Consider the following 21,992-nt stretch of genomic DNA (forward strand, 5'->3'; position numbering starts at 1 on the left):
CTTAGTGCTGTGGTTTAGTTGGCGTGGTGGTTGGTGAAAGGTTGGACATAATGATCTCAAAGGTCTTTCCCAACCTTAATGATTCTATGATTCAATACAGTGTGCAATGACTTCAGCTGGTGGTTCTTTTTATAGAGCATATTGTCTTCCAAGTCATAGGAGGCAATCTGAGGGAGTAATGGCTGTGGTTTCAGAATTTCTTTTGGCTGTAAGCTATACACTTTTGATATGTACTTGATTTCTTGAATTGCTGTCTGGTAAGACTGTTTTCCAAAACCATATAACAGAAAAGCTTTTTGGATCTGCAGTATGCTAATATTGTCACTCATGTTTTTTTTCCCTTTAAGGCAAGAACTTTTGAAGTGGAATGGATGGGGATATAATGACTCCAAATTCATCTTCAATAAGAAGGGTCAAGCAGAATTCACAGGAAAAAGGTAAGCTGAGAATTTATGTAAATGAAGTATCTTAATTAGTGGTTTATTTGAAAAGAGTTTAAAAGCTGCACAGTACAGTTAATTCAAAGAGGGCAAAGAAGTTGCTTCATTTTATAGGATAGGTTATTCTGCAGTTTACAGATTTATGGACTATGTAAGTCTATACACAGGAGTCTGACATAGTAAAATAGACTGTGGGGCTTATTGAAACGTTTATTAAAAATGTTATAAAGACAAATTAATGTGAGTTTTCTCTGTAACTTGATATAATCTGTGGGGTTAATGAAATCACTGAGAATCTGTACCATGTTCTAAAGCTTTAGATGACATGCAGCATGACTGCAGTTTTCAGAATCTCTTGAGCATCAATTAGTTGCTTTATTAAATTTCTACTTTGTTTTGGGTTTCTTAACCACTGTGCATGGAGCTACTTTATCCTCTGAACTTACAACTGAAGAGCAGTTTTTATTTTTATGTTGTGTAGTGGCACCACTTCTGATTTATTACCCTCTAACCCTTTATGCAGCAAGCTTGTTTTTCTGAGAAATATATTTTTTGAGGAACAACATTAAAATTAGGTCTGCTTGGGGATCTCTCATTTTGTTCTAGTGGAATTTAAACCTGTTGCCATCTTTGTGGTTTGGGTTTTTTTTCCTTCTTGAGTGGAAAGTAACCTTGCAGTCTCCTCCCTGGTTTGAAAAATACACTTTCCGTGAGAGCTAAAAGAATGCAGAAGAGAAATAAAATTTTGTCTTTCCTAAAAATTCCTTCCTAGTCTTTAAGTCTGTAAACTTGCATGAATTAGTTGAGTCAAAGCTGCAGAAACCTAACTAGGATCTTGAGCACTTCAGTTGTTAATTTTTTGATTTTCAGGCCCAAATTAAAATGCAAAGCCTGGTATAAGCCAGTTCACTGTATAGTATTAGGGAGATTGTGTACAGAAAATCAAAGCACACTAAACAAGGAACAGGAAGGTCAGGAATTCTGGTTTTTCAGGAGGAAGCATCAAGGCTTCTTGGCTGCTGTGTGACTGATATGTCCATATTCTAGAATGGTGGGGTTTTTTCCCCATCCACACTGTCTCTAACTAAAACATATCATTAGAAATGCCTTGTTGGGCTACACCAGTATAATTTCTGTAGAATATAGTTTGCACAGTGGCAAAAGGAAAGTGAAGTGAAGACAGGAGAATAAGCATTGGTACAGGTGGTGTAGATGCCTCATCCTGTCAGTAGCCACTAACAGGTCTGTTGTCCATGAGTTTGTCTAATAACCTGAGTCTGCTCATACTGCCTGCCTATGCAGCATCCAGTGGCAGCAAGCTCAAGGTTCTGGCTGTGTAAAGTACCTGTGTTCTGCAACAAGTATCCCTTACTGTTTTGCAGGACTAGGTGGATGATAGTTCTTAAGACTCAGTTCTGTCCTCTCTTACATTTTCTCTCCATGCTTGTGGTGTCTTGGGCCCTTCAGTCTCTGCTTGTAAGGCCCTTTGTACAGTTGATCTCTGCACCCTCTCCAGCTCCACTAGCTCTTTCTGGAGACCTGGACAAAAACTGTGTGCAGCACTCAAGATGTGCATACAGCAGTGTTCTACAGAGTAGCAGAAAGAGATGAGCTCTCTTCTTTCTTACCCCTGCCCAGATGATGCATAGCACTGTGGGCTGCTGTTGTATGTGCTCAGTGAAGATGCCATGATACTGACTACCAGTGGGATTCTGCCTAATATGCAGTAATACTTTTCTTTTGGCTGTTGCAATTACCTTAACTTCCATGGTTTTTTGTCTGATTAGTTTTATTTTTTAAGGTCCTGAGTTCCTATCAGTGTGATCAATAAACCCTGCCCTTTGCTTCTTAAATTAAACTTATCTTTCAGACTGTAGAAGAACCTTTTCTTCAGTACTATAGCAATGTATTTTCTTAAATAACTTTTGGGATGAACACCTGTGGAAATAAAAAGGAGTGTGGGATTTCATGTTCATTGTATCCCTTTTATTCACTTTCTGTTTTTACACCATGATAAAACTCCAAGGATTAGTGAAACAAGATTCCCCTTTGTGAAAGTTGTGTTGACTTTCCCTATAGACCATGTGTCAAATGATCTTTTTTGTTACAGACTGCCATCTCCACAGGGATAGATGGTAGTTGCTAGTCTGAGCAACTGAAGCTGTTTTTTGGAGTGTGTCTGTGGCAGGTGGTTTTTGGGGCTTCTTGCACCATCAGTGTGTGCATACAAAGCTTGCTTCCTGATCAATCATGCATTGCAGTAAACTAACTTCTATGCTGTGACTTCTGTCTGTGTCTTGACTTAAAAGTTTTGGGGTTTCTGATAGCTTTAGTTGTCCTTTGAGTGAGTGATTAAGGTTACCCTCTCAGCCCAGCTATAATGATAGTTTGGCAATACTAAGAAGTAGGTCTGGAGAAGAAAACACACCAAGCTGACCTGGGTCTCTGCCTTCATTGCAGACTCTTGATGCAAATGCACTAAACTTTCATTGCTTATTGCACTTTCCTCTTCAAAGAATTCACTTAATTTTTGTATGGGTTTGATGAAACAATAACAGCTGTGGTAGGAAGAATGAATACTCTCTTCCATGCTGAAGAGTCTAGATTGAGTTAAAGTTGTAGCCTTTTAGTTCTAGGATTAGAGCAGAGGGTTTGTCAATGTAAGAGCTGGGAGGTAATTGAGATGAGGAAACAAAAAGAATTGATCATTTTGTGTAACAGGTGACTCAGTTGTAGAGTTAATTGCACCAGCTGTGAAGGACAGGGTCATAACTGGATTTACAGTGACTGAATGATCTTAGAGGGGAGACCCAGTTAGGTCTAGTGCAGTGACCCAGGTGAAAACTATGGTAAGGATTCTCAGCTCCTAAAAGCTCTTAATGTCAAAGGAAGATCTTATTTCTTCTCTCTTATGGGAATACTTTGGAACACATAAATCTGCTGAAGGTGTGTATATGTATACAATTAGTAGCACTAGTTTCTAGCTGTTTTCAGTGTGTCCCCAGCCTTCTGTGTTTTCGTATGTGATCTACATGGTCAAAAGCAGCTCCTCTGTCCCTTGTCTGTAAGTCTGCCTTTGTCACGTGGCTAAGCTCTTGCCAGACAGTTTGTGCTGGAAATAATTTTACAGTGCTTGTGGATTCTGATGCGTTTTGATGATGAAGGGGGAACCTCTAATACTGTTTCTGTTTTCTTGAAAGTGTAAGGTGTACTGAAATGGGTTTGTGTGTCTGAGACTGCTGTTGCCATTGCAGTGTGTCCTCTGTCTGTAACCAGTATGTAAAATTGGGTGCTGCTTTCTACACTACTGCAGGGGAGAGACCTTTAAGAGTGGTGGGGTGGGATAACTGAAAAGCCTTGTGCCCAAAGCAAGTGATATCATGCTGACAAATGATTTGATTCTGTGTGAAGTAAAGAACAGCTAAATACAATGAAATACTCAGTTGCATGAAAAGTGAATGTGCAGAAGCCTTGCAGGCTTGTAGGTAAAGAGTTTCATTCAAAACTTCTGTTTGTGCATACCTAAAATTGAAAGAAGTGTATCTGACATACATTCTTTTAATTTAAAATGACCCTATTGTAATATTGACTTTTCAGGTACAGATTAGGTGGTATGGTATTACCAACTTTTAAGGAATGGATAGAAAAAACCTTTGGAGCAAGTCTGGAGCACAAAACTACCTCTAGAGTAAGTAAATAGCTGAACCAGTTCCTTTGAACATTAGTCTTGGTGATAATCAAGACCACACTGTTAAAGATGATTCAGCTGTCACACATAATTGGTTTAAATATAGTGTATTAATACTACAAAGTTTTTGGAAAAAAAAATTGGTGTAGAACTACTATGTGAAACCTTATATGTCTTAGCATGACTTGTGGTTTCAGGATAATTGGTAATACATTTATTAAATGAAAGTTTTCATCAGAGGGAGTTTTTTGTCCTGCCTGTAGCTTGCTTTTCAAGACTGTAGAAAGTGTTAGCCCAGAGGGAATTGTTTATACCACATCAGTGTTATTCATGATAACAGAGATAGAAAATACAGGGAAGTTAAACTGTGATGTGTTTTTGGTGTATTGAAAGATGTCAAAGTTCTTATTTGACAGTAATTTTATTTACATGTCTGGATGTTGAACACTGGCTACTAGAATACTCAAGATTGAACGGAATGTTTTCAGAAAAATAACACACTGGGAATGTTCTAGGTTTTGGAAGTCATACATACTTTGGTTTTTACAAAGAGTAACTTAGAGTTAGGAGACCCTGGCTCCCTAATTAGAATCCCTTTGAAGCTTCAGGTTCCTGACTAGGTAGCTGCTAAAGCAGTATTGGAAGCAGGCTGTGCTTGTACTGTGACTAGCAATCCAGCTTTGGGTAATGGTTGTACCCATCTCTTGAGGGAGTTCATGTTTGAAGCAGGTAATCTCATAGAGCCTGAAAACTTAAATGTTTCTTCAGTCTTCTATTCATCAAGACATTTTTTCATCTGCTGTGGTTTAGAGGATCTCCACCTGCCAATATATTTTGAAAAATTCATCTGGATGTGTTTTTGTTGATCCGGGTTGGTCTTAACTGACAGCTGCTTTAACTTGCTGTGAACTGAGTTCTAGAGAACTGTTGTTCCCTTTTTACATGCAGAGAAAGGATAGAGCAAAGCAGAACTGCAGGACAAGTACATATTTTTTAATAATACCCTGATTCTACAGTACATCTTGCAGACCCGCTCCCCAGGATATCTGCCAGCAATGTTGAGTGCTTTTCTGTTATGTTGTCCCCCTCTGGTTTTAATGGTCTTGTAATGTGAAGCAGACTGACTACCTTGATATGGGATAGGACTCTGGAGTCTCCAATATACAGCTGGACTTCTCATAGCCAGTCTCAAATAGCTATAGTCCCTCATTTTCATGGCTGTCAGAACTCCAAGGTGTATTTCAGGTTGTCATGCTATGCTGGGTTTTGAACTTCTGCTACCACCTAAGCATGAAGAAACTCAGATATAGGAGCAGCAGTAGGGAAGCGATCTCTTGGTTCATTTGTCCTTCTGTGCCATCTCCTCCTGCCTCTTTCATGTAAGATTGGAGGGTTCCCTGTTGCCTGTGACTTTTGTGTTTTTATCAACAACAGTAAACATGCCTGCTTCTGTGATCTTCAAGATCTGTTGATGCTCTTTATTTTTTTCAGACCAAACTTAACATAGAGAGCAGTTTAGACCTTGTTCACATAGGTTTCCTGACTAGCTTTTCAGGGTGCAAATTTTAAGATATTTCAGTCCTATGAAAATAAATAAAGGTATATTTTTGTTTGTCACACTGCATAAGATTTTTATAGATAAATATTTAACTTTTTAATCATGAAGATTAAAACTAAAAGATTAAAAAACTTGTGGAAGAGTTATAAAAATGAAGATGCTTAAAACCATCTGCAAAAAATTGTTATAGTTGTTAAGTAGTTCATGCTCTTGACAACAAAGATCTTCAGGCACTAAGTGTTCAACTTGATATGAAATAATTCTGTCTGTGGAAGTCCATGAAGAAACAAAAGTTTGAAGTCTAAAATGTAAACACAGCTAGTGAGGGTTTTTCTTAAAACAAATGATTTGAAGATCTTTATTTGGTACCTATTTGTTTCTTATGTTTCCTGTGTTGGTATCAGAGTTCTTTGGGCTAGCAGACAGCACTGTGTGATTGTGCATTAATAGCAGAATAGTAGGAGCAGCAGTTCAAGACCAGATTTACATCATGTTTACTGTGCCTGGCTCCTAAAATCCAGGTGTCTCAGTAGTGGAGTGCCTCTCACTTAACATCACTTAATTTCAGCTTCTGTGTTTGTAGATGACAAGATGAATATATTGAGGGAAAAGGCTTTTTTTAGCTGTCTGGCACCTTATTTCAATGATTACAGCATTGTCTTTAAAGCAAGTCAGGATGGCACATATGCTCTTCCAGAAGTCAAATCACTGTTAAAACTGCATTTTCATATTGTCATATGTTCCACATGAAAATTGTAACCCAAACTTTTGGCTATCCACTTGAACCTGTGAATGATGTCAGCTATTGCTAATGAACATCTCATGCACCTATTTCTTCCTGAATCATTCCTGTCAGTACTCTTAATTTCTCCATAACCTTTCATAGTTTTTGTAAGGTGGACAGTCCATCACAATGATACAACTTTCCTGATAGTTTAAATCTTACCTTCATCATATCTCACAACTTTTAGACTCAACCTGTTCAGAATAGACTGCTGCTGGTTTTGCCATATATTGGCAAAATGTATCAGCTGCTTTGAAGGTTATGTAGAGCAAAGACAGGCAAAACTCTGTTCTAGGAAATAAAACTTGGTTGTGAGTATACTTTTTGTAGAAGGCAAACTTCAGAAGATGAAAGTACAGTGAATTCCATTTTGTTATTCTGTGTTTGCATTTGTCAAGAAGCATAGGTAGGGCTGTCAAAGAGATGTCTTAAATTTCTTTGACTAGATGGGACATTACTGCACAATACTTTTTGATGGTAGGGTTGTAACCAAGTTCTTTCTGGTGTCTTTCCTGAGAGCTTCACAGCAATAGTGCAAGCACATTCTTCTCTCTGGGTTGATGTCAGTTCATTTTCCAGCAAGGCTTGCATGGAAGAAGTGTGAAATCATTCACTCTTAACTAATTTTTGTTCAGTCCCTGATTTTTAGAAGTGTATTAAAATCAAAGATATGGTGGTAAAACAACTTTCAGTTCTGCTGTCAGACTTGAGGGCCTTTGTTAACAGGAAATAAGACTCTTGACCAACATTTTCTTTTGCAGTAAGACTTGAAGTCAGGAAGTTACATTTTAGTCATCAGGCAAGCTTTTTATCTAATTAAAGAACTCTTTGTGATAGAATACATATTCCTTTTGGGAGATTACCCATATTTGCTCCATTTTTAAAGAGGAAAAAAGGCATGGTCTTTTTGAACTCTTCAAAGTACATAAGAGTCTTGCACTTAATATCTGCAAAATATATTTTTTTTAATCTGGACCTTGTAAAGAATTCTTGTTCTCTGAGTGGGTTTAAAAAGTTGACACATGAACTACATTTTTATGTGCCCAGTAATTGGAAGTGGAGTTTAGAAAAGAGGGTTAAGTGGTTGTGTCTACACTTTGAGAAGCTGTAAGAGTACTAGACAAGATATCTGTTGGAAGAACCTGGAAAAATGGGCTGTTAGAAAATCTTAAGCAGAGTTTTTCCCTTTGGCTTACAGAATCTTGATTTAAGGTCTGTTGGTAAGTCAGAATGTCCTGTGTAGCTTCTTGGAAAGAAGAACACCTTTCCCAGGTGTTCTTTGGGACTTCAGGTGGAGACACCTCTATACATGTGACTCAGACAGGGGTTTTGTGGGGTCTTCCTCAGAGGTGAGGTCTGCTTAATGCATGCTAGTTATGTTCTATCAGTCAATCTTAGTTTTGCCTAGCAATGGACTAAGCTCATGTATTTCTCCATATTTATCAGGAGAAAGAAAGGTAAGAATGTGCTACTGAAATAAAACCTCTTGTGTGCAGAGTAGGATAAGCTGGATTGGTGGTTTGAAGCTGTGAAGGAGAACTGATGTCTTTCTGGTATGGAATAGATGTGTTTGGGTATCAGTCAGTGTTAGCCTGTGTTTCTTTCTGTTGTACAGAAATACTGTAAGAGTGAACCTGTCTTTAATGAATTTCTTTTTTGTATTGTAGGCATCCTTAAATGTTAATGATGTACCTCCATCCATTGTAAATGAAGAATTTCTTCAGGATCTTAGAGCCACTAAAATCTCATATTCCCAGGATGCAGAAGATAGGGTATTCAGAGCTCATGGTAAGAGAACGTCATTTGTGTAACTGTGCTGCTTTCAACACTTTCTTGTTCTACCTTGGTAACTTACTGTTTGTGTTCCAGGTCACTGCCTACACGAGATATTTGTACTCAGGGAAGGAATGTTTAAGCGAATTCCTGATATAGTTGTATGGCCTGGTGAGTTTTTGTTGTCTTTTCCCTTCTGAGCTAAGAGGCCATTGTTTACTAAACTCTTGTGCTTTCTGGTCAGGGTAAAACTGCCTCTTGGTTCACTGACTTCACTCATCTTTACAGAAACTGAAGGAATTTTCTCATGAATGGTAATCATGATTGTTTAGCATCTGGACTGCAGGTTGTGTCTGTGAAATCCCATGATTTTGTAGAGAAGTCAGTTTATTATTGAATATCGCTGAAGTTTGTTGACTGATGAATTCACCGCTTAAACAACCACTGTGTAATGAGAATGTGTATGTTCACCAAGAGCAGTTGTCAAAAATAGCAGTCTCAATTTTGGGTTCTGAAGGTGTACATGATGATAGAAGGGTGGTGAAATGTTTGTATTGAAGAACTTTTGGTTTTTTACATGCTGTACTTTAGTAAAAAACAAATGTATCACCTGTAACTCCTATCAGAACGCTTTACAAAACTTCAGTGACTGGAAGAAAGAGAAGTGCAATCTGAGTATAGGCTAGGCCTGCTTGTTTCTGTCTAGTAAAAGCATACAAATGCTTTGTTTTTACTTGAGTCATTGCTCTCTGGTCACTAGGAACTACTCCATATGCCATTCTTCAGTAGTGAACCAAAAGGTCATTTGATCTAAGGAAATGTCAATTTCTGTTCAGTTGTATGATTCCAACTCTTTTGTTACTTTTTATAACTTTGATAGCTGCACTGCATTAAAAACTCCAAAATTTCTTGGAAGAACTTAGTCCTACTCAGTTTTTGCCTTCTTTATTTAGAGGGAAAAAATCACATGGGAAGTATGAAAAGAGGCACTATAAGATGAAATTCATTACTTGAGGCCAGGTGCTTGAGAGCACTGAACAGTACTTACCACAGCTTCTATTTTGTGTAGCTCCAAAAGCTGAAACAAAATGATTGACTACCTTAATTTAAACTATCTCTGTATGACAAGAGGAAAGTAGCCAGAGTTGGGAAACTATTTATTTAGTCCTGCTCAATCTTTGCTGTTTGTACAAACTCATGTATGCAATGTGTTTGATCCCTTTTTTGATCCTTTTACTTGGCTGTGCACAAGCATTTCCCCCTCCCTCTTTGACCAGGTACAGAATGCATCCTGAAAAACTAGATTGCATTAGCAACTCCTCTACTGAAACCGAATGTCATTCAGGAAGAAAGAAATGTGCTGTTCATTTCTCAGAAGAGACTTACTTCTCACTTAAAATAAATTGGACAGTCTGTTTTCAGTAAAAGCTTTACATGTGATTTGTTCTCCAAAATACCTAGATGAATTGTTAACTGTTTGGTGGCTCATCTTGCCCTGAGATTTTGCAGGAGGTCTCAGTTCATGAGTAGAGCTAGAGACTAAGACTCTAGTTAGTTTGTCAAATGTAGAATTGTTTGAGTCTAAACCTTACTCTATAACTGATATTTCTGAGCCCAGCTCTTGTTTAGTGCCTAACTTTGAAATGTCTTCCTTGCTGGTGTTGGAAAAGGGGCTGCTACTTAATGAGACTGCAGTATTTAGTAATAAGCACAAATAGCAAGCACAAAATTTGGTTTTTAACTGTTTCTTCTTTTTTAGTTTGCCATGAAGATGTAGTTAAAATTGTGGAATTAGCCTGCAAACACAATCTCTGCATAATACCATTTGGTGGTAAGCAAAATTATGAAATCTCCTAACTGTTTAAAGTTATTTGTGAGAATTTCTTCAACTTCAATTCAAATATGTGTTCTTCATTACTTGTGCTCTGTCCCACAGTGTGTATAAATTAGGGGATTTTGTTGCACTATTGAAATTCAAAGTTTCAGAGAGGATTGTGGTCAAACACTACCTCAAAGTTATTCTAATTTCCTTGTAGAAGTTAACTTCAGTGATCTTTCTTTATTCAGTTCTATATCAGAAAGGAAGGAAAGAGGCATTATATTGGAAGAAAAGCTACCTGAGAATTGTATGATCACAAAATATCATTCCCATATTTGCAGGGGGAACAAGTGTCTCTAGTGCCCTTGAATGTCCTGAAGAAGAAAAAAGAACAATTGTCTCCCTGGATACATCACAAATGGTATGATCTCTTCAATAAGTTTTATTTTAAATTTTTTAAAATCATCCTACAGTTACTTGGGTGATCACTACAGAATGACATTTCTTTCTTTTCCAGAATAAAGTAGGGCTGGAAGTATTAATAATCAGCACCATGATTATTAAACTGGTACTACTTCAGTTTGTTTTTCTGATACCAGTCCTGTACTACTTCATATGACCTGTATATATTCAATAAGAAAAAAAAAATCACTGTTAAGCTTTATAGCAGCTTCAAGTGATCAAACTCAGAGAAAGCTCCTCTTCTTCTACATTGGAATTTGTATTTGAGGATAAATGAAAGGCTAGGAGGAAGTTGTTATTGCAAATTTCACTAGTTTTTGCACTAGACTTCAAATTACTTAAAGCAAAGATTGATAAGGTGACCTAATACATATAAATCAACTTGAAGGATAAACTTTCACAAAATAACTGGGGTTTTTGTGTAGATAGCATCTTGAGAATGTGAAGTTCATAGCTTTATGGCAGTCCAGAAATGAAGTTCTGTAAAATTTATTGCTAGTTTTCATCTTTTCATTATGAAGGAGCTTTGTACTTTTAAAATGCTAGATTTATGGCTGCTTGGTAATGAGATGCTTCAGAAACAGCTCTGTATCTTTGATGTAAGGCTCTACTGCCTTCAGGTGCTTGCTGAGCTTATTAACTCCTTTAGCCTTGAAGGTAAGACCTGGGGTTTGGCTCAGTTTTCTGCACTCAGTGGTTCTTCAGAAAACAGTGATTTTTTTTTTCTGCGGAGGTGGTACTTGCATGTTGAAGGAAGCTCTTCAGGTGTCTATGCAGAATGAAATCCAACAAGTGACTAGTGACTCAGGCCTTCATTTGAACTTCTTGATTTATAGCCCACAGCTTTGACTTCAGTCAGGTTTAGGTGTGGCATGGAAATGTGGTTAATTCCTACTATCTTGCTTTTTTGCCAGCTAGATGTATAAATAAGCATTGAGTCAGAAAATAAACTAGTTTCATGTGTGTTGAATGACTGCCAGCCAGTTCTTGTAATCATTAATAAAGAGAGAAAATAAGAAAATTAAGGTGAAAGGAAGCATTGTCAAAGTTAAAACATATGTGTCTCAGGGCCGTTAAGATGATTGCTGAAGCTTTACTATTTTAATAAAGACTTAATGGTTATCTTTATCTTATATATAGGGTCCCTATTGCATAAAAACTGATTTATATAGGCATCTGAGATCAGTTAAGCAGTTTATGTTGAAACTGAAGCAGCTGAAGTAGTTCACATTGAATAATTAGTTAGCCCATACTTTGTGAGAGGGAGACTCCTGAAAGAGTTTTGATTTAATTCTTTCTGGCTTTTTTTGCTTTTTATTCTGTAAACATCCTTGGTTTAAATTGACAGATATATGTGTTAGTCTCTTGCAGTGGTGAGTATAAATTGAAACCTGTTATGTAGCAGTTGGAGGGAGTGAAGAGCCTCAGCTCCCACTGGTGTAGTAACTGGAGTGGTATTAATAGTAAATTGTATGACTAAGCATGTTGATCCTATAGCATTAGGGAAGGAAGTAAACAGAAATCTTAGACACTCATTCTTAGTTTTAATTGGCTTTTCAACAGAATCGGATTCTCTGGATAGATGAAAAAAACTTAACAGCTTGTGTAGAAGCTGGCATTGTTGGACAAGATCTGGAAAAACAGGTATTTTTATCTGGTTAAGTTTCTTTTTTTTTTTTTTTTTTTTTTTTTTTTTAAGTATTTTTCTTAGGTATTGTTTGTATCTGGTCCAAATAATTGAATTCTAGCTTAATTCTTGTGTGTTTTCATGCAGCTGGTAAGAATTAGATGCAGTGGTTATGAACCCACCCTTCCTAATATATTTTCAGTAAATATACAAAGCCACAAGTTCCTGTGGTATGGAGAAAACCATGAGCTAAATGAATTGCTGTAAACAGGATGTAGAAGTGACTTTGAGCCTTTAAGTTAGAACCACTGTGTACAACAGGACATAGTTAATGATCCATGTTACATGGTATACTTAAATACAGCTGTTCAACATGATTGTTATCAGTTGGTCAGTGCAAACTGATTATCTCAAATGCACTAATGCAGTTATCACTTAATGTGAGACTGCTTGGCCTTTATTTCTTGCTGTTTGACAGCTTTGGTGTTGTAATTCTGAGGGCATCCTGTCAACCTCAGGTGCTGTGCAGATGGCAAGGCCAAGTTAATGCAGAAAAATGAGAAACAAGTGACTACTTAAAGTACAGGAATGCATGATCTGCATCACAAGTAGTTGACAATGTTGCATACTGGAAGCCCAACCAGATGGCTGTATATTAAAACACATCTCTCCTTGAGAGAATTAAGTACAGGCAATTTGCTAAAATTTTCTGCAGACCTGCTGCATATCACATCAGAATAGAAGGAACAAGAGATTAAGTGCCTTATTTATTGGCAGCATTTGTGCAAGGTTGGCAGTTACTTAAGTTACAACTTCTTTTTGCAGATGTATATGAATTTGCATCTTGTTTTGAACAATAGAGTTCTCAGTTTTAAAATACAGGGGAGGAGTATTACAGGGTGATATATAGCACAGGTATGCACAGTAGAAGCAGAATCAATTTGCATGTCATGTACGTATCCAAGATAAAAGTTTCATAAATGGGTGTGTGATAAGGATACTTATTAAAAAAAAAAAAAAAACAACAACCCAAACAAGTATAGAATATTGAATTTGGAGTACTAAGATAAGGCAGGACCTGTAGGATGTATTTTTATTTTCTTTCTTTAGCTTGCTGAAAGTGGCTTCTGTACAGGCCATGAACCAGACTCCATGGAATTCAGTTCACTAGGAGGCTGGGTAGCAACACGAGCATCAGGCATGAAAAAAAACATCTATGGAAACATTGAAGATCTGGTAAGTAGTTTTAATAGTTGTTGTAATTTTTCTGTTCAGGTATTTAAGTTGTATAATGACTCACAGTGGGAGGATAAATAGTGTTTCTTTGTGTAATACAGTTTTGGCATCAAATCTTGACTGACGTGCTCATTTCCTTGTTTTTGCAATTAGTACTAGTAATCCTTATCACTGACATTAAAGTAGTTCTCATTTGAACATTCACTGACTACCTTAAGGAATCGTTACTCTGTCTTGACTCTGGTGCTGTCTTCTACCATTTTGGACTCTCTATTCATCCAGTGTAATAATCCTGTCAAGCTTCCAGAAGTCCATGTTCTCTCCTGCCTTTTGTATGTACCTGAAGATGTCTAGCTGAGCTGTCTGACAGCAAGCAAGCTCCCACTTTCCTACATGCCCATGGCTAGCAGTATTTTTTAAATCAGTAGGCTGATGTAATTGAGCATGTGTGTGCACAGTGGTGAGATCTAGTGCCACCACATGGTCTGTGGGAACTCAGAGGAAAGAAGCACTGGACTGGGAATAACAGTGTTCTCTCTTGAATTTGTTCCAGTCATTAAAATGGTTCAACTTTATATTAACTCAGATACTTTTTTTTTACTTTTAAGCATACTTTCTGATTTTAAAGTCTGTGTTTTCTGTGATAACAAATACATTGATCACATTGAAGACAAATCATCACTGCTCAGACTTTGCCTGCCTTTTTGCTTCAAACTTCCAGCTTTCTCTCATAATTTGTTTAACCCTTCCATGTGTGAATTTTCTCCTTCTTTCCTGCAGCACAGTCTAGGTAATGTATCCATGTCACCTCAGGCTTTTTCATCAGCTCCTAGTTTAGACATATTTGTTCTGTGCAGAGTTGTGACACTTCACTGTCAGTGACTGAGGCTGGCAGGATCTACACAGTTTTCATTCAGTAGACCTGGCTGAAACTCACAGCCCTTAAAAAGTGTCATCATTCCCCTGCTGCCTAAGTGGTACAGTTTGGCTTGTTCTGGGAGGTGTGAAGCAGAAGGCTTCTCTGTTATGGAAGCATAACTTCAGGCTAAAACTGCTTCTGAAATTTTCATTAGGAGGAAATAGGATTGAAAATTGATTCAGAGCAGTTCATGAGTTTCAAAATAGCACAGTGAGAATGTTTCAAGGAAGTGTTTACCTTTTGAGGCTTTATATCTTGAAACAGTGTGTTATATAAGCTGCTAAAAATCCACTTACTGCTGAATCAACGGTTCATAAATTGCATAGAGTGAAAATAACTTAACTACCTGTGCTTGAAAGTTTTGAAGCCATTAGCTGAAATGCAGTAATTTTGCTTCATTTAAAGGCGTCACTAAAGCAAAGCTGAAACTCTGCCCTTCCTTGATATAAAATAGAAGATTGAATTGAATAGAGGATTAAGAAAACCTACATGTAGGCTTCTATTGCATGGGCCTGAATGAAGCTGGAAACAATAACATTGAAAAGTATTTTTTAAAAAACAACCTTCTAGCCCTGCACGTGTGTCAGTCTTATGGCAGCTTTTATATTGATAATCTTTTTCACTGCTTGTCTTTCCTCCTAACTGAAATATTTCTGTAGCAATGACTATATTATAGTAGCTTTATTAAGCAGCAGTTCTAAAGCAAAACTTAAGCAAAGTTTAAACCCTCACTTTTTTCCTCTGTAGTACAATGTATATTCTGGCTAAAATCCTGCTGTAAATAAAGTTCTATCTGTGAAGTTCTACACTGAGGAGCAAAACAGTTTTAACTGGTATTGCCTGGATGTAGCCACCAGTTGATATGATTTGTCATAGAATGGAAACTATCTGTTGTGTGGGGAAAGCATGCTGTGTCAAAATAATGGTTGGTAACAGTTCTCAGGTTCTTGGGGTTGCCTACAGAATGTCTAAAACCTGTAAAGCCAAACTGTATCAAACTTAATATGTTTTCTGGAAAATAAATATAATAAAAATCTGTGCTTAATGCTATATTGATAGTCATTGCACTTTGTTTAAACAGGTGATTCATATAAAAATGGTGACTCCTAGAGGAATAGTAGAAAAAAACTGTCAAGTACCTCGCATGTCAACAGGACCTGATATCCATCACTTCATTATGGGATCTGAAGGTATAAACAGAGTAATTTCACATACTGCATCTTAATTCAGCTTCAGGAATGCTTGATTATTTGAGCATCTTTAATGCTGTGGCTTCCAGTGTGTTGATGGGTGGCATTGTGCAGGCATGAATTTCTTGTGTTAGGATAAAATGTTGAGACCTTAATTAGGACTGTGAAGTTGCAGCTTTTAATGCTGCTTTAAATGGACCTGTGGAGTCAGTCTACAAGTCTAGTAACAAAGAGCACAATTTAGAGAATATTTTGTGAGAATTCACCATGTAAAAAGTAAGGAATAAATCACCTGCTACTGCAAACTGAATTTTGGGGGTTTCTGATTTTTGTTAACTTATAACATTCTGGTACATGTTCAGTTGGGTAGCTTGCAAGCAGTTCATCTTGGAACATTTTGCTCAGTGTTTCTCCTCTCGTGCAGGAACCCTTGGAGTGGTTACAGAAGTGACAATAAAGATTCGCCCGGTCCCTGAATACCAGAAGTACGGCTCTGTGGTCTTCCCCAACTTTGAGCGAGGGGTGGCCTGCTTGAGGGAAGTGGCAAAGCAGGTAAAGAAAAGCTGGATGTTGGCTTCACTCAAGGACTCATGGATTCTAGCAGTAGGGGTGTATTGATGTTCAGTATTTCTGGCAGTTGAGAACCAGGAATTTGAGGTAGGAATCTCGTAAGCATGTAAGGTCCATGAAATGCAGGATATGGTCCATGAGGATTTTGGAAATCACTCAGTTGAGGACTGAGCATATTATGACTTTGCTTGGTATTCTGAGCCAAAACGTGGACGAGCCTTTTGATGGCTTGTTTCAGTGGGAGTTATTTTCATATTGCAGCCTGAAAAATTCAGCTATGTGTCTCCTGCCACTGAGAACTTTACCCTCAGATTAATTAGGACTATGTAAAAGGGACCAGTGTTAAAAGGAATTGAGTTGCTTCATACATATAGAAGGCAGTTAATTCATGGCTTTGAAGTGGTAAAGGAGAAAAGGAATGCAATGGAAGGATATGGCCTGTATTTAGAAATCACTGCCTGGAGCACAGTGACATGGGCAGCTGAGATGGATATTACCAAGTGAAATTGTGCTTACACTGTAATATTTAAATACAGAATAGTGCAGGCAGATGGTTTCAGGTAGTGAAGTACTTAGATATCAAAGTTCTATAGTACTTTTCCTCAAGGCTATGCATCCAAACAAATTTTAGTCTGGCTAGCCTCTTCTTCCACTAACTAACTTTCCTCTGCTCTGTGCAAAACATACCAAATTATATATATGGATGGTAGAATGTACCCTGAATTGGGGAAATAATTTCAGAAATGTTTTAATTAATGCCAAACTAAACACAGCTTTACATTTTTTCCAGTGATTGGTCTAAATTAATGGCTTAATGTTCCAAGCCAGATGTTCAAACTGGTATGTGAATGACATGTATATGCTAGTCAGCAGCACTTGCCAGTTTTTCTGTCGTGCTTCTACTGCTAGTGCTTGTCCTTCCTTCTAAAGGTACCTAAGCAGACTTTTTGGGAATGCTTAATCATATGGCTGATCAACATTTAAAACCAGTTAGGGAACTCATGTTTTCCCTGTCTGTGGGCTTAGTTAGAGGGAGGGAAGAAAAGAGGCACTATTTGCCACTTAATGTTGCTCCATTTCTAAGCTGCTGTTGCTGCTGCTGCTGTTTCTCTGCTTACTTGAGCCTGAACTACTTATTCTCTTCTGTTGCCCCTTGCATCAGTCTGAGTAGTAATTAAAATGATTGCTGTCTGAAAAGCTCTTTTATGTATCAGTCCACTGTAATGTAAGGATAATCAGCCTGTAGGTTGTGGGTGGGTTGGTCTCATTTAAAACCACTCTCGCAGCCTTCTCTCCACGTGCCTGGTGAGCTCCCTCTGTTCTTCATGTTCTTTCTTTCTATTATGTGACCAAATACATTTTAATGATATTCTGATGAGTGAACATGTCAAGTGAAGGGAAAGAGCAGTACTTCCATATCCATATGATTAGATGATGACTAGCCTAAAATTCAGACTTCTGTCATATTCCTCCGGCCATACATTTCAGTATGCCTGGACATGGCCATCAGTGAGTATATGATGTAGGCATATACATGACCAGAAACTTACCTAAGTGAAGGCAGCTGTTCCTACAGTTTTTCAGATTCCTGTACAGTGCAGAATCTAGATTAGACCCAAGTACAGATTTTAACTGCAGTCTGACAGCAGAGCATGAGTGTACCGAGTCTAGCCAGGATGAAGTCAACTTTTTCGTAGCAGCATGTGTAGTGTTAGCTTTTGTACTTGTAACTGAAAGAGTGTTAACACATCAGTGTTTTAGTTACTGCTAAACTGTGTGTACACAGTGTCAAGGCTTTTCCTGTTTCTCCCTCTTCCCACCACCAAATGTGCTGAGAGCAGATAAGAGGCTGGGAGGGTACAGAGTTGGGGACAACTGACCCAAACTGACTAAAGGCAGATTCCATATGACATCATGATCATAAATAAAATAGAGGGGGGTGTTTCATAGAGGTTGCCATTGCTTGAAGGCTGGCTGCATATTGGTCAGCTGATGGAAATCAATTGCTTTTTGCATTGTGCTTTTGTAAGGTTTTTTCCCCATTTTGCTTACCAAGCTGTCTTCATCTCAACCCATGGGTTTTTCAGCTTTTGCCCTTCTGATTTTTCTTCCCCATCCCACTAGGGAGGGGGCTGAGTGAGCAGCAGTGTAGTGCTCAGCTGCATGCCAAGATGACCTTCAACAATTAAACTTTTTCAATGGATTTTTATTATGTGTGTATTTCTGATTACACAGAAACATAAGCTTGATGTGCTAAACAAGTGTACTATCTTTAGTGCATATGCCATTTTAGAAAAACAGTCAAAATGTGAAGATCAGTGTTTTTGGACTGTTACTGTGTTGGCTTGAGGTTAAACTGAAAATTCTCAATGCATTATATCTAGACCATCTACTATACCTAGTAGATGTTGCTATTCCAGCAAAAACAAGCTTATAGTCACCCTGATTCAATGATGATGATAGCTAGAGGTCTCTGGTATCAAAGTGTGCTTTCCTATATGCTATTTTGAAATGAAAATTTGATTGTAATGAATTTTAAAACTAGCTATGTATGTAATCTTTTTATTCTTCCTTCCTCTTACTTCCCTAACTTTGCCTCCAAGAGATGTGCTCCTGCATCAATTCGCCTTGTTGACAATGCACAGTTTCAGTTCGGTAAGTGTGTAGATCATTGTGGAGTATCATCTGTTTCCAAGGGCTTTTTAGTAGCTTAAATCTGTTTTGGGTAGTAATTCTTTTGCTCAAATCTAGACAGAGGGCAGTGAACCCAGAGTTCAAACTCCATATAGTGCCATAATGTGAGTTTGGGAAACAGAAGCCTTTCTTTGTCTCTGAGGAAACACTATGCACTATTTGAGTCAGTAAAGAGCCATGCTCTGCCTATAAATGAGACGGGTTTTCTGCTATGTTTCCTTTTTTGACATTAAATGTATTGGTGAGATTGAAATTCTGGAATCACTTCCTCTATTTTGCTGTAAAGGAGTAGAGATTCTAGTTTTAAAATACAGTACTTGAAACCTTTTCTTCCTAAGAGTATTAATGAGAAGTTGGATATGAAAAAAAAATCAGAATGCCAGCACCCTATTTTCAAGGTAAGTGGGTTGGTTCCTTTAAATTTCATGAAAGCATCTCACAGATTCTTTAGAATTAGCAGGTTTTTAAAAAATATTCTGATATCATAATGTTTGATTGGGAGAGAGGTAATGACATATTTGTCCAAAGTGATCTGTCTGTTTTCAAAAAAAGATCAGGTGTTGTAAGTGCTGTAACTATGCAAGCACATCTAAGCTGTTAGGCTTGAAGTACTGAAAGTCAGTGAAGCTACCAGAAGATTCCTGAAGACAAAAGATTTTGTACAATTTCAACTAGTTCAAATAGGACAGAAATGTGCAGAACCAAAATTTCTCAGCAATTCTTAGGGAAAGCTGTCATTTTAAATTCTAGCAAATTTGGTAGAAGATATGTTCTAGCTCAAGACACTCTTCTGGAGACTCTAAAGTTCCACAGCCCAAAAGCTAATAGCTTGCAGAACTTGAAGAGACCTTGCTATTTTGATTGTACCCAGAAGGTGAAAATGGGAAGTGTGACTGACCTTGAAAACCTCTACTATGATACAAGAAGTCAGAATTTCTGAAACTTCTTTTGCACAAAAGCCTCAGTGATGAATCTCAGCTTCAAATGGCATTAATGTAGTGGTGTTGGAAAAACTGAACTTCATCAAGGAAATTGTGATTTGGAAGAGCTGAGAAGCCCAGCAAGCCTTGCTGCTTGCTTTGCTCATTTTGTGTTACACTGTTCTGCTTAGACATGTCCAACAGAAGCAGGTGCATTTCTTTTTCTTTTTTATTTGGGAAGCACAGTTTGACCAATTGCAAGCTGTAAACATAGTTTCAGGTATGTCAATATTGATTTTTCTTGTAATCATTAAGTAATTTTTTACATTGTGGTTTAATTAATTCATGTCTTTTCATGATTTCTCTGTGCTTACTGAAGTGTGCTTGTAGGTGTCCTCCTTGGGGTTTGTATCTGCTGAGAGACTCCCTCTTTGCTTAAGAGGAAAAAAGAGCACATAGTTGTTGAAGTTCGTGTGAACTTCATTCCTCATGAAATTTATTCAGGAGGAAATGCTTTGTGAAGTATTTTAGAAGGAAGTATCATGTAAATGGTGCATAACTTTTATGAATTGGGCTCACAGCATGTAGGCCAGATGCCAGGCTGCTAAAGTGAAGCAAGTAATGAGAGTTCAGAAGTTGTTTGTGACTGAAAACAATGGAACAAACAGTAAAAGACTTTCATCTCAATTAAATCCAGTCCTGAGGCAGAAATGTTAATTTAACAGGCTCCAAGACACCATTTATATATCCTGGTAATTTTAGTTCCCCGTTTGTCATTAAGGAAGCAATAACTAGCTTTATGTAGAAAACTTCACACAAGTGATAGAACTGTTAAAGAAAAAATGCTTAACTCCTAACTTTCACCATTTTTGGCTGTTTGTTTCAGTGGTTTTGGTGTAGCTTTAAAAAAAGTCACTGGTTTTTGCTTAGTTTTGTGGTGTAAAAACTAATGAAGCTCTCTCTTAAAAATTTTCCACATGCCATAGGCTTGTGAGATCTAAACTAGGGCAGCCTTAATTAAAGTGTCAAATATTTGTGCTTAGGTGTACATATGTCTTCAAAAAAGTAATGAAACCTTTTCCTAAATCATGTTCTAAATGAGTAGAGAGAATTCTCTTTAATTTTGATAATCAAAGTGCTCTGAGCAATTATAGGAATTTTGACTACCAAGCTATTTTTTATTTGCCCCCTGAAGTAAGAATCTTAAGAGCACTGTTTGCCTCAATATGCCTTTTTCTGCTTTTTGCCAAAGGTCATGCTCTTAAACCACAAGTTGCTTCCATTTTTACGTCGTTTTTGGATGGACTGAAAAAGTTCTACATCACAAAGGTAATTTTGGGGTTTTTAATATTGGGTTGAATTTTGCATGCTATTCATAAAATTCTAGATTTTTTGTTAAACTGCTTCTAATGCAGCTGAGTTTGAGTGTAACTGATACTACAGTGTAAGAACTTGAGGTTCTAAAAGTGGTTTAATTCAAATGAGATTGTGTTTGAGGAGTTACTCCAAGAGAGCTGTTGTCACTGGTCAGACCTGTATAAGAGATAAATGTGCCTTGTCCAACAGTAACTTGGTGACAGGGGAAGACTGGAACCAGTTTACCCAGCTGGCAGACCAGTGATAATCTGTGAATATTGATGGAGCAAGGCCCACACTCTACTGTATTTTCATCTTCCTAGATTTTTTCAAGGCATGATCTACCTTGTTATTACAGTAAGCTAGGATTTTGCAAGATCCTCAAGATATATGGCAGATTTTCCCATATAAATTGGTTTTTTGTCCTTCTGAAATTCATTCCTTTTTAACCTACTATGATTTGGTGCTAAAATGATGCTTTTGTATTAAATATTTTATCTTATTATTGATCTTTTTCCCTCCAAATTACTTAACTAGAGAGTTACTGCAAATCTGGGTATTCAAATGTAGAAAATTTCATTATCTTCCAAGAGTGGGTGTACTTCTGGAAGACAGTGACCAGTGTTGATTCTGCTGCTTTTTCCTGGATTATTGAAGTGGGAAATAACATGTGTCTGGCACTTCTTTTCTTAGGGAGTACATATTCTGTTTAGAGATAGCCCAGAAGTTTTTCCTTCCCTCCACATTCATGATGGTCACAGTTTTCTTCCTGCTTTTAAAGCTGATAGGAATAGTTGATTGAATATAAATGTCTCTATTGCTCAAAGCATTTAAGACTTTTTTTTTTCTACAGCATAGGTAGACAGCTGTTGTGCCTATCCTGCTTTTTAACAGGAGGAAAGAGGTGACAGATAATTTCTGTTATTTCCACTGACCTGTCCTCTCAAGGAAAAACT

The 21,992-nt window shown here is 37.5% G+C and overlaps 1 protein-coding gene across 2 annotated transcripts in view; it reads left to right on the top strand.

The window, feature by feature from the left end:
* AGPS (alkylglycerone phosphate synthase) overlaps positions 1-21,992 on the top strand; it is a 45,679-nt gene that overhangs the window by 9,310 nt on the left and 14,377 nt on the right. For both annotated transcript variants that reach the window (XM_030241579.2, XM_050976925.1), the window contains 12 exons: positions 348-437; positions 4,038-4,128; positions 8,138-8,258; positions 8,340-8,414; positions 10,003-10,074; positions 10,404-10,483; positions 12,088-12,168; positions 13,262-13,387; positions 15,388-15,496; positions 15,921-16,048; positions 18,670-18,721; positions 20,933-21,009. In XM_030241579.2, the coding sequence (XP_030097439.2) occupies positions 348-437; positions 4,038-4,128; positions 8,138-8,258; positions 8,340-8,414; positions 10,003-10,074; positions 10,404-10,483; positions 12,088-12,168; positions 13,262-13,387; positions 15,388-15,496; positions 15,921-16,048; positions 18,670-18,721; positions 20,933-21,009 (1,102 nt within the window). The remainder of the gene's footprint in view (positions 1-347; positions 438-4,037; positions 4,129-8,137; positions 8,259-8,339; positions 8,415-10,002; positions 10,075-10,403; positions 10,484-12,087; positions 12,169-13,261; positions 13,388-15,387; positions 15,497-15,920; positions 16,049-18,669; positions 18,722-20,932; positions 21,010-21,992) is intronic.

The sequence above is a fragment of the Serinus canaria genome, chromosome 7 (genome assembly GCF_022539315.1).
Source record: "Serinus canaria isolate serCan28SL12 chromosome 7, serCan2020, whole genome shotgun sequence".
In the NCBI taxonomy this organism is placed as follows: domain Eukaryota; kingdom Metazoa; phylum Chordata; class Aves; order Passeriformes; family Fringillidae; genus Serinus; species Serinus canaria.